We start from the raw sequence: 13,362 nt of genomic DNA on the forward strand, positions 1-13,362 counted from the left end.
TCTGGAAACACACTGATCTTCTGGGAATTCTTGGCAATGCTAACTTGACCCTGGCTTCCAAATCAGTTTTTCTCCCCTCTCCACTGCAGTGGTTGTCAATCAGGGGCGACGCTCAACTTGGGGTGGAGGTGATAGTGGGGGTAGGGGTAGGGGGTAAGGGTGATGGTTGGGGGGTGAGGGAGAGAGGGAACGGACAGTCTGAGCCACTCCCTATTCTTGCTCTCTGTGCCAACCCTCCCACACCCACCCCCTTGCTCAAAGTCCTCTCAGTAAAGTCAGAGTAATGCAGAGGAGGTCCCTGGAGAGCTTTCAATGGACTCAGAAATAATACTTTGCCTTCATATTGAGAGAGAAATCGTGAAGATTTCACATCAAACAAGAAAACATGGTCCCCATGATTCACACGCAAAATCTACGTTTTCTCGGGGATTGGTGACGGGTACAATGGACGATCTGAGAAGGTGGGTCTGCGTGAGCGCCCCGAGCGTACCTCATCTGACGACAGCGCTAAGGACTGAGAGAGCCCCGCTGTTTTGGGTTCCGCTCCCAGGCCACTGAGGTCTGCTGAACTGGTACTGCTGGGACTGAAGTCATCGTTGAAGGTAAAATTCTGTGAAAGTAAATGAAGCTCAGGGTTAACTGGGCACAGTGAGAGAACCAGTGGTAGGTGCATCTGCAAGTCCTACAAAGGTTCTCTTTAAGTCATCTTCGGAGAAATTCACATTTGGTTTGGTGATGACCTTCAAGCGGCGGTGGTGGAAGGTACCGTGCCTTTTGCAACTGATGGGGAATTCTGGGCGCTTTCTCCATCAGATGAAAGGATAGGTGTTTTTGGAGCAATCATTCTTCAATCCCTCTTCAAGGATACAGGCTTCATTATCCTCTGCAACTGCTCAGAGGAGTAACATTAATAAGCCTATCTTCTTTGACCCTACTCGCGATGAGTAACAGTACAAGTAAAAATACAAGATGGTGTGGAGAGCCTGAGTTATTAGGAACAGATGGCCATCCATATTAGAAAGGTAGCTCAAGCACCCCCTGGGAAGGATCGCTTGCCATGATAAATACTGAGAAAAGGCAAATTGTCCCCTGGATATAACCTTCAAGATGATGAGTTCTGGGGGAGGTCAGAGTCTGACAATATACTCGTAGTTACATGCTAAAATACGACTCTCCCACGGCACCTGCAGAGCTCCAAAGAGGCTGCAGAACAGATACACTCTCCCAATAATCACCTGGGGCCGGTGGAGTTGGGGGGGTGGGGTGTAAAAAAAAGAAAAGAAAAGAAAAGAAAAAAACAACTTCCCCAGAACTTCATCAAAATGTTCAGTGGCTACTCAAGTCAAGTAAATTCAGAATGACCACATGGCTGCACTTGTGAAAATATTTTTTAAACCAATCTGGAGTCCCTCCAGAACAAGCTAATGGTGGAATTATTCAAACTACGTTTAGATTTCTCAGCTCCAATACCAAAAATGTTTCAAGATCCAAGTGGTCTAGTAGTGCCAAAACTTCTTTTGCTAGTAATTCTAGAATGACTGGCTTCCGAGGAACTCTAAGCCCTTGGCCAACACCATCTTGTTCCATATTCTGCTTCCTTAGGAACTGGCCTGTTAGTTTTCCATTAGGCTCCCTGGCTACTGGGTTCTGTCAGTTGTCAAAAATAACTACCGTGCCAGAGGCTGCAGAATTCTGTTCCAAAAAAACCCCAAGTTTTGCTCAAACTTCCGACATGGAGACTAAATCCGAGCTCACGGAGCTAGGCTAGGAGAACATGTAAGCAGGAGAGCATTGAACACAACACATTACTATTTGATATGTCAACAGACACACAACCCACAGCCCTGTCAAGACCTTGTGAGCTGCTGACCTCAAGAAAAGAGTTAAATTCAAGTCACATTAATCACACATTTCTGCTTGAGAAAGAAAAGCGAACACAGATAAAAGGAGACCAAACAACATGTGAAAGTTAGCCACTGTATGTGTTCCAATAAAATGTTAGATAAGGTTTGCAGCGTCATGCTGGAAATAACCATCATGTGTTTAAAAACAAACAACACCCGTGCAATTATATTTTCTATTTCTGCTCAAGTTAGAGAACTTTAGTGATGAGATTATAAGTTTTTCAAGGTAGAAGTTTGATTTAAAAAGAAGAGATAAGTAAGGGTGCTATGTCAGCACTGGTTTGTTTTAAAGAGTTTCACTTAGATATATTGAACACATATTCAGTCCCAAATTTATTTGTTTTCCAGTAAATCTTGAAGAGTACAGTAAAAATAGTCTTGTAATGTAATTTAAAGTGGAACGCTTGGTAAACAGATCTATCATACTGTTCCATGATTCAAATGCATCTTTCCCAGCATGGCTTAACTGTCAAACTGAGATTTAATAGCAATATGTGAAAAGACAGGCAAATCAAAGATTAACATACAATCTAGAATGGAACAGCATTAAGGAAGGTGATGGTTAAACAAGGCTTTCCTTTTCCCCCACACAAGAAATACCATGCATGGTTTACTGGAGGGTTATCACATTGGTTTCTCAGGTCCAGAGCAAACACACAAGTTGAGAATCCTTTCCAAAGACTGGAGAGGAGGAAGGATTTGGGGTTTTCTTGTTTGCTTTTTAAATCCATGTGTTTTCTACCTTGGACCCCTTTTTATCTGAAATTAGAGTTTCAGGAGAAGGCTGAAGGGGACGTGTAGGTGAAGGCAGGTCCCTGAAGGAATAGGATCCTTTTCGGCTCTCATTAAACCACGAGAAAGGGATGCACGGCGAGCGGGTGGAGGCCTGAGGCGCGGGGGATGGCTTGGGTTTCCAGTGTTCCAGCCTGCTTCTGAAGATCCTGTGTTACGGGAAAAAATGCGTATGTCAGACAAAGGAAGGACAGGTGTGACACTCGTTGAAGGGAATCCTGAAGGGAGTACGAATAAAGTTCACAGTAGCAGTTTGACAAATTGTTCTACATGGGAGAGGAACAATTTTGCAATTTTGACGAGGACATTAATCTTAGTAGCTATCTTTTTTGTATCGATGGATTCTAGAACAATGGTCAACATTTTCATATTGCTATTGCCACAGTGAATTCTTATTGTTCCTATTAAGTGGATGTGGCTGAACTGAAGTCACAGGGCACCGTCTTTCTGGAACTGCTATTAGGTTAACCATCACGTCATTCCCCTTATTTGGGTGACCGAGCAGTGCCTCACCGCCAGTGACATTAGCTCTCGGCCAGCATTCTTTCCTTGCCTTCTCTGAACTCATGCTTCCAAGAGTCTAGGATTTTAGAAGATGTATTTAAATAATTTGGAAATTTTAGGGCTTATGAAAGTTTAAGCAGAACACACGCCTTATTGGTTTTTCATCACAATTGGAGTGCTAGCCAGCCACATTAGCCGAATCGACTCAGGCATCGATAGAATGACAGATGTCACAGCCGATCGCCCTCACACCCCTTAGGAGGAAACCAGACCGCAAGTCTTAACACTCTATTTGGAGGCCCAGGATCTGTCACCTCTTGAGTATGGGGCCTTGGGCTTTCTCTCAGCCTCTATTTCTCCTCTGTAAAAGGTGGATATTTTATGTAGCTCCTATGTGGTTGTTAAGAATTAAATGAGGTAATACGTGTGAAAGTACCCGGGAAACTGTGAAAGTATAAAGGCCAAAGGTTATTGTTTAACATTTAAAGGATTCAAAGGTATTTGAGAAACACAGTTTGAAAACAGATATTTTTATGTGTGTGTATACTTGTGTGTTTGTATTTTTCTTCTGGTTAGAGAAAAGGAATTATCAAGAGCCGAGGCAGGAATGGGTGGTAGTTTCTGTGCATCCGGGAAGAGGTCAACCCTCAATCTGTCCAAATGAGTTTGACATGTGCCTATTATTTGTTGCGTGTTGATGTCACGACAACAGAGATTCCCTTTCAGTGAAAAGTGCCTCCACACCACAGCTAGACAGCACATGACCCATGCGCATACAGGACTTTGGTCTTCTCACATCTCACTCCAAATACTTTGAAATACTTTTTACTTCAAATATTTCAAAATAGATTTCAAATTTACATAAACAGTGCAGCTCCCAATAGTTCCTGTTCTTTCCAAAGTTATTGTGAGACTCAAAGGGAACAGTAAATGTGAAAACATCTTGTTAATTTACAAAGGTAAAGAGATTATAAAAATAGTGACTAAAGAGAACAAAGATGCCAATGAGGTTTTGGTAGAACACTGAGATCATAAGCTGGGTGACTATCATCATTGCTCACTTAAAGATTCCAGAATATCTGATGGTTATAATGGCGAATTCCTTAAAAAAAAAAAAACAAAAAAACACCAAAACAATAAAGGGGACTGTAAGGATAATGGAGAAAGCCCAATGAGAGATGTGTCAACCTTCAGTCTCATCCTAAAGTTAAAAACCAAAAAAACTCTGTATCCTGAAGTCTACTTACTTGCTGTTAAAAGACGGGGTAGGGTTTGGGTACAATAACCGAACTTAAGAAACCATGGCAGCAGAGACAGACTGGTCTTCTGGAAGAAGCGGTTTCTATTCCTGGGTCGTAGACCAGTGTGGTGTTTCCCAAACAAGCCTGACAGGAATCACCTGGGGCAGCTGCTCGAATACAGATTCTTGGGCGCCTAGACTTACTGAATTAGACTCTGGGAGACCTTTGGAAGGGAGGAGTTTGCCTGGAATCTGTATGTTAACAAATGTCTGAGTTGACTCTTGAAGTTTTTAGTATCTACACTTATTTCTAATTTCCTGAATGCAAATATGAGGTTCCTGGAGAAGAGGTGACTATTTACAGAAAATTATTGTGCTGGGTCCCCATGCCCTACTTTCTTCTCTCCAGAGTGACAGAATGAAAGGCAGCTGTCATCCTCTACTTGGTCTACACTGTTGGTGAGGAAATCTTAAAAAATACCCATCTGGATGATAAGATAGGACAGGGACAGCAGTGCTGTCCCCACCTCCCTTCTGGGAAAGGGAGAGACATCTTATCTCCTTCATGTAAACAAACTCAACTAAGGAAGGATCTTCGGTTCTTACCCTTCAGAAAGTAACACATGTCTTAGGGGGAGATAAGACGAGCGTCTCCAGCCTAACAAGTCTGGGAATGTCTCCATGAAGCTGGATCTCATCTCCTCGCCCCAGCCCACTCCTTGAATATGAAACCACACACCTCATGGGAGGTTAATCTCTGCAGTTCTCGCTATCTTTCCATTCATACTTTAGCTTCTAAGGCTTGACTTAGAAGCTCAGGTTCCCCAGTCCAGTAAAAATATTCAGAAAGCTCTAACTGTGCAGATCCATAAAAATTTTTTTTCTGCAGTCCCACAGTCTTCTAACTGGGCATGTTTGAGATAAAATGGACCTAGGATTATTTCCCCCTTTGGTTATACATTTCTGAATCAGTTACTCAAAGGAGCATGGGAGTTTTTTTTTTTAAGAGTTCCATCCACGATTCAAAAAGGTATAGTAGTGCTTAAATATATGGATATTGTTTTAAAGTTGGTAAACAGGCCATAATTAATGACAGCATGACTCTCTTGTCCTGCTCCTAAGTGAGCTTTGTAAAACACTTTTGGGACAATCACCACCATCCCTATCTTTTTTTTAATTAGACGGGAAATAAGAATATTATTGCCCATCTACTGTCATCCTATGCCTAACTTGAAAAGGACTTTGGGTTCAAATTCTGATCATGGAACATCTCAAACAGAAGCTCATGACCACATATAATTAAACTCTTTTGTAAGAGCCTCCTGCCAGGAGAATATTCAAGACTAATAATTCCATGAGGACTTGTGCATCCAGCACTGAACACAGGACCAGAGGCCACAGTGTGAGTATGATGAGTGACATCATGGAGGCTCAGCTTTGGGGGACATTCGGAGGCTTTCTTCTCCAGCTTTCTATCAAGATGATGGAAGGACTGGAGGAATTATCACATAGAAAGCAAAGAAAGTCCACTTCTAAGGAAATAACCAGTGTCCTCACAGCTGCAAACCATTAGGTCCTGAAATCCTTAGAAGAGAATTTTCCAGGTCTCCAGGAGGTCTGGCTGTGTCCCTGCTGAGGCGGTATCTTAACCTTGACTCTAAAACCCTATGAACTGAAGTAACTGTCTCCTACTATCCTGAATTGGTCAGGATGCTTCCATTTGCTTCGACCTAGCGTATATTCATTAAAAGAAGCAAACTCTCCATTACTTCATAATTACAGATCCATCAGCTTACCAGACACACTTTCTAAAATAAATACCAATTTCCTTTTGGACAACTTGAACTCTTGGGCCTACAAAAGGAGCACAGAGAGCTTGGAAGCAATCATGCCATTACTGATCACTCGTAGTCTCTTCCATTTGATGGAAGAATCTGTTAAGAATAATGTAAAATTTGGGGTGCCTGGGTGGCTCACTGGGTTAAAGCCTCTGCCTTTGGCTCAGGTCATGATCCCAGGGTCCTGGGATTGAGCCCCGCATCAGGCTCTCCGCTCGGCAGGGAGCCTGGTTCCTCCTCTCTCTCTCTGCCTGCCTCTCTGCCTACTTCTGATCTCTGTCTGTCAAATAAATAAATAAAATCTTAAAAAAAAAAAAGAATAAAGTAAAATTCTTCCCTCTCTCCTTACTGCTTCCCTCCCTTCCCTTCCTTTCCTCCTTCTCTCTATTGCACTTGTTGACTCTGAGAGCAGGTTATGGTAAAGATCTCCATAGAGATCTTTAATAATGCCCTTAAAAATCAAGATTGGTAGAAATGGATCTGAAAATTTCTAGAGGATCAAAATAGGTATGTGTTCTGTAATTCATCTTTTTTTTTTTTTTTAAACTTGTACACTAATGTCTCACTATTGTTTTTGGTGAAAATGGAATTACAAGTCACTGATGTAACCCTGGTTTGTTTTATTGTTAGGAACCGGGAAAAAGAATGGCTTCAAATAAAGTCTCTGTCATATTAAATTGTTGGGGGGGGGTGGGGGAGATGAGGTGGAGATAATCACTGTTTCCTGGCATTCAAATGGTTTATAATTAACAACTCTACAGAGCGGTTAACCCAATTACATACATCCTGACACCAGTTTGTTCTGGGGTCAGCACCCCAAAATTAAGTTGCTCAGGTAAACATTCCATAGTAATTTTTTTTTTTATTTGTCTTAACTTCAAATACAAGGTGTGTGAGGTATTCAGAACAGAATTGAATGTCATCAAGATATAATTAGGAGTTCAGGAGCTGCCAGAACAGAAAATGTATAAGCAGAATATAGAATTTAAGCAGGTAGTTAAGGAGGTTAATTAAGGGAAGTTAGGTGCAATCAGAGGGCTGCAGACTTCCATTTATTCACCTCAGATGAAGTAATTCTGTAAGGTTCTCACATCCACTAAGGAGACGGTAGTTGTAAAGCCAGACCCTTCTAAGGGCACTTGGAGACCCTGACAGATCACAGCTAGGACAAGCAGGTGTCCATCTGCAGTGCAGGCCAACCACCACTGACATACTTTGCTTCTGCCTTCAGTTATGGTCTAAAAACTCCCATTAATAACCAACAGCCCATCTGAGATGGTCCCTGTAGTGTCTAACCTTAATTTCTGACAGGGTTCTGGACATGCTACCACAGAATAAGGCAACTTGGCCTAGCACATATTTTAAGCAAACATTTTAAGGAATTTGAGAAATGGCAAGTATACAAAGGGTTCTTTGACCTCCCCCACTGACCCCCAAGCAGATCATAAGATCTTCTGAGAGAGGTGCCTTTCCTACACCTGGAGGAAAGGAACATCCTTATCTCTGTAGATGCAAGGACACAAGAGGAATCTGAAGGAACAGTGGTTTTAGGAACAAACAGGCCTTGCTAAGTTTCCACTGTTTACTACTCTTTTGTTCATACCCTTTTGTCCTCTCAACATTTTTTCCAAGACTTTCCACTCTTCAACAAACCTAGCTTTAAAGTGCTCAGGTTTAACTACTTCTTTGGTCTTCACTTCCTGATAAAGGCTCCTGCATCACACAAAACTTACGTCAAATCAAAAATCAATTTGTATGCTTTTCCCTTATTAATCTGTCATCTGCCAATCTAATTTATAGGACTCCAGCTGGAAAACCCAAGAGGGTAGAAGGAAAAAGGTATTTTTTGCCCCCTCCCTGAGATGGAGAAACTCTTCCCTTAATGAATCCTCCCCATCCTGGGAAGGTTTAAAATGAAACAGCAAGATGATTATAAAATAAATATTTGATATTTCAAATAAAATCAAATAAAAATTTGATATTTCAAAACAAAAACATTAGGTTTAGGAATAATAAATATATTGCTTAGGAGTTAAGAAAATCTGTATTATTAGGAATCTGAGAGAGAAGTTTGTCTATCGATTCTATTTTAATATGTTTAATTGGTTAAGATGAAAAATAACCAAAGTGATAAGAGCTCTGGGTGTTTATATAGTCACCATTTTAATTTACTAGATTTTCGAGAGTTTTTTTCAAGTGGAAGAGTGTTGATGTTGTTAGGAATGTCAGAGTTTGTCAGCTTTCAAGCACTTGGACGTACTTAAAAAGAAAACTGAGTAGGTTAACTTTATAAGCGCAGTTCTCTAAGAACAGGACCGACAACTACAGGGGGAACAGGTCTGCTCTACTGAGGCTAAGCTAAGACTATTCAAGGGTCCCTAATAAAAGTGACTGCTTTTCTTTTTATACAATTTTACTAGATGTATAAAATGAAACAACAAGATCTGTAAGATGAACTAAAACAAACAAAAAAAAAGGTAGGTTTTAAAACTGGAGGCTTTAATAAATTACTTTAAATTTACAACCCAAATAACCCTGTTTTTAAGGAAAGCCATATTTGGGCATGAAAAACCATCAAGTGAGGGGCGAACCTGCAGAAGTGATATTGTTAAAGTTAACCACTATGTAGGGGCTTCACTGAGTTTTCACTGTCACGGTTCAGGCCTTAAACTCTCGCTTTGAAACTTGCCGGGATGAAATCATTTCACCATTCTCCTCTGGCCATTTACAACTGCTTTTTGTTTCCTGTTTTTAAAATCATTTGCTTTTAAAGAAATTTGGCTCCTCTTTGGTCCTCTGTGGGTCAAGTTTAGGCAGAGGTGCGGTGATTTTCTCTTCTGGCGCACAGGCAGTATTGTTGAAGATGTTCTATTTTAAGTACCAATGTTACTTTCTGTTTTATCTTTTTTTGCCTTACCCAATTTTCCTTTACAGTAATTTATATTGTTATATCTCTTGTATCTCTGTGTATAAATAGATTATATTGGGAACACAGAGGAGTAGATATGTTCAAAAAAGAATAGATAAACAAGAGTACATGTATCGTGATGAGCACTGAGTAACACATAGAAATTACTAACTCACTATGTTGTATACCTGAAACTAATAGTCTGTATTAATTATATTTCAATAAAAAAAGTAAAAAAAAAAGAAGAACAAACATGAAAATACCAATTTATAGATCAACAGAATGAGTTAGAACTCAAAAAAGGATGTTTTTCATAGAATCATAGGGATCAGGGCACCCGGGTGGCTCAGTGGGTTAAGCCTCTGTCTTCGGCTCAGGTCATGATCTCAGGGTTCTGGGATCAAGCGCCACATCGGGTTCTCTGCTCAGCAGGGAGCCTGCTTCTCTCTCTCTCTCTCTCTCTCTGCCTGACTCTCTGCCTACTTACAATCTGTCTGTCAAATAAATAAAAATCTTATTAACTGTATATGTAAATTATAATTTTCTGGTAACCACATAAAAAAAGAGGTAAAATTAATTTGTATTTTATTTAACCCAAAATATTCAAGGTATTATTATTTCAACATGTAATCAGTATTATAACATTTTTAATAAGCTATTTCACATTCTTTTTTTCCATACTCAGTCTTTGAAATCCTGCATGCATTTTCTCCTACAACACATCTCAATATAGACTAGCCACATTTCTAGTGCTCAATGAAATGCTACATCTCATATGGCTACCATATTGGATAATACAGACAGAGATGGGGAGTTAGAGAACAGGTAGTGTTAATCCATCTAATTACTTTTTGGTGGGAAACCAAGGTCCAAGAAATTCAGAGCCTTACCTATGGCAAAGTCAGGATGAATACTTGGATTTTGGCAGTGTTTTTTTCCCCACAGTGTTTTTTTCCCCACAGTTCACACTTTTAAGGGGAATGCATATTCACCTCCAGAAAGGAGTGCCATCTCCCTTCCTGTCTTCTTCCCACACGCCACCGTCTAGCCTTGTTCTGAGACACACATAACTGTTTACACATTTTTCCATTCAGCCACTCAACCAGGAGCTTCTTCTGCAGAGCTCCAAAGTAGGTACTCCACTGGCATTGGAGGCAACTTGCTCTAAAATGAGGATATTTTATTTTACTCTTTGTTGTCAACAAGCTCTGACAACTAACTCACTAACTCTTTCCTGCTTTTGTGACCTGCTATCCTGCCTGTTTAAATCAGAGCGTTCACTGAGCACATATCTGAAAAGGCTAGAACCGAGCCATATTTTTTGTAGGTTTTATTTATTATTGTAATTATTGAACCTCATCTATTTGTTTCATGTTTCATGTCATGCATTTGAGTCATTAGGTCTCCACAAGGAATACAATAAACTCTTAACTCTTGAGGAAGGAAAAAACTAAAAGCCAAGACTGAATTTGGCAAACCTCTCCGCTTGCCTCTCAAGTCCCGCAGCCTCTGGCTCTAACTGATTGAATGACCCCATCTGATTTTTACAGCCTAATAATGAAAAGCCAAGAGATAAGATTACTAACACAATCCGTGAAATCATTCCCTCTCTTCTCTGAGAAAGCCTCACAGAGGTGAGGAGTTTACACCCAGTCCTCCACAACTGCAAGCGGGACCCTGACACGGATGGTGCTTGTCGCGCACCCACCTTTGGGGGCCCTGTGTCACTACTGGGTAGTAACTCTGTTTTCTGACTTCTGTTTTAAAAGGTTTTGGGTCCATTGTCAATCTATACAGAAGAACAGAGACTGTCATTAGATTGAATTAGTGTTAACCAACTACTGTGATAGCTCAAAAAATCATTTTGTGAAACAGAAAAAGTCCTCCCTCTTTTTCCCTTGTTCTTCTATTATTTCAATTACATGAATTCCTGTCAGGCCTGTCAAAATTCTACTGTAATTACAGACAATTATAAAATTATGATTCCAGTTGACAACTATTTTGTAGCACTGGTACATGTATAAATACTTGTGACCAGTGAAGCAGAAAGACTCCAGGGTTAGGATTTTTAAAATATGGAGCCGTCTGGCTGCTGGTTCCAAAGCTGGGATTCGTGGTAGTGACTCCCTGGGGCTGGCCTCGAGTAAGGTGTGCACTCACCAAAGGAATCAAGATTTGCTTGCCTTTGACCTGGAATTTGTAGAGGGAGGTGATACCCTCTGGCCACTATGATGAAATCCAGTCAAGCCTTCTCCACAGCGCTGGATGCTTCGCTCCCATCCCTTTCCCCACGGAGCCTCAAGGATTGAGGAAGTGACTGCCTCAGAAGTGCAGGGACCGAAATAAAGGCGGTGTTTACTACAGAACTAGCCCCTCTCCTGTTGTGTATCTGGGCATCTCTCTCTCCCTGACACAGTTCCACTTTTTTCTTGTATTTTATCCTGAGTATCCTCGATCATTTCCTATTCTTAATTTTAAGGCACACAGCAGACTGTTTTCTATTTCTCACTTCAAAACCACACAAAGTTAAATTGCTTTTGAGTCGGATCATGGACTTATTTCTCCCAAGACTGGTGCCCTCAATATAAACAGAGCTTTTTACCCTTTCTCTGTCGTACAGGATTAAACCACCACCATAACAGAAAAAGGAGAAAAAGAAACAGCAGTGGACAGCCTATAAAATGGATCCATGGTTCCCAACAGATCTGACGATCTTTCGTTGTCAGCATTCTGTTTCTTCCTTAGTCTACTGCTGTTGAGATGATCCCCAAATTTCGTAAAGAGATTTCTGCATCATTCGAGGCATAAACAAGTGGAGGGGAGGGGTTGTGTCGGAAAGATGTCCGGACAGGAGGCACAAGCCCCGTCATGTCAACCACCTGCAGCGTAATCGTGGGCAAATCAATTACATTCTATGAAGGTGAGGTTCTTCATAAAGTACGGTGTTATTCTCGGCCCTCCTGACCTTCCTACAAGCTGGGACTAAAGGGGGATCTATAAATCTGCTCTGTAACTTGCAAGTAATAATGACAGCAAACCGTATCTTCATTATTATTTTTAAATACCTCCTACCTACTAGGTGCCATCTGAATTTTCAGGAAAATGAACTTAATCCTCACTCTGAAGTTACTAGGGAGATCCTGTTACTTATCCTGAACTCACACGAGGAAATGGCAGCAAACCGGTTAAAGAACTTGACCAAGATGGGAGAGGTAATAACTGGGAGAGCTCTGATCCAAACCCAGGCCGTCAAGCTCCGTGCTTTACTGCCTCACGATACAAATCTAAACTTAAAATTACGGAATCTCCGAACACAGTTGGGAAGACTTGACAACAGGCAGTACAAAGCTCCTTTTTTTTTTATAGGGAAGTCTTTCTTGAACAGTGAGAATAGCTGGTAGGGCCTGAAAAAAATCGATCCAACAGCTGAGTCCAGCAAGAGATGATGGTCCTTTCTACATGTGGACAGAACAGTCCTAAAAACCAATAAGGTCCTTTGATGTAAAATTACCCTTTCAGACTTCACAAAACAGAGGACATTAGTATCGTGGGTAGCCAGGCAAAGACCCTGAAATATGACTAACTGACATATCACACAGATCTATTTATGCCGCATTTGGATACACATTTTTTGAAATCGTTCACGTGACCATAATTCTGCAATTAAGCCAATGGATATACCCAACGCCAGTGTAGACTACAACTGGGGTAGGACTAATATACATTGACTGTGCAATTTCTCTTTCCTCTCACCTCTAGGTAGCATCACTTCAGCTCATAGACACAGACTGCTGATTTTGGTTAACCGAGGAGGGGGCCAGAAAGTTGAGATCACCCACCCGTACCTGCTACCCGGAGAGAACCTAGTGGCTTCTTTCTCCTTCTCTTTCCATTTCTTTCCCTTGTTGGAACTCCTTCGCAAAGGTGCCCTATAAGGACAGTACACAGTCAGAAAGGAGAAACACATTTCCTCTTTTAGCTTTTTGTTTGTTTGCTTGATTTTTACATCACGAAATGCTTACCCCAGATCCACAAACTTGCGCTTAATTTTTCCTCCTTGCACCACCAATGAACTGGATGCCCTTAGTGATTTGGGACCTTTGGCACCATCTAGGATGTACACACAGGTGAAAAAGACCAATTTATTATTCTTTCTGAGGCCATTAGTCAAAAGTC

General features: G+C 41.0%; 1 protein-coding gene across 11 annotated transcripts in view; it reads right to left on the reverse strand.

The window, feature by feature from the left end:
• The window catches only part of PPP1R9A (protein phosphatase 1 regulatory subunit 9A), a 299,308-nt gene that overhangs the window by 4,780 nt on the left and 281,166 nt on the right, over positions 1-13,362 (reverse strand). For 8 of the 11 annotated variants that reach the window (XM_059396822.1, XM_059396823.1, XM_059396824.1 and 5 more), the window contains 4 exons: positions 13,209-13,296; positions 13,032-13,115; positions 2,647-2,845; positions 491-610 (listed from right to left, as the gene is read on the reverse strand). In XM_059396822.1, the coding sequence (XP_059252805.1) occupies positions 491-610; positions 2,647-2,845; positions 13,032-13,115; positions 13,209-13,296 (491 nt within the window). The remainder of the gene's footprint in view (positions 1-490; positions 611-2,646; positions 2,846-13,031; positions 13,116-13,208; positions 13,297-13,362) is intronic. The other 3 variants (XM_059396831.1, XM_059396830.1, XM_059396829.1) reach the window with 1 other exon arrangement.

Source organism: Mustela nigripes, chromosome 4, assembly GCF_022355385.1.
Source record: "Mustela nigripes isolate SB6536 chromosome 4, MUSNIG.SB6536, whole genome shotgun sequence".
Lineage (NCBI taxonomy): Eukaryota > Metazoa > Chordata > Mammalia > Carnivora > Mustelidae > Mustela > Mustela nigripes.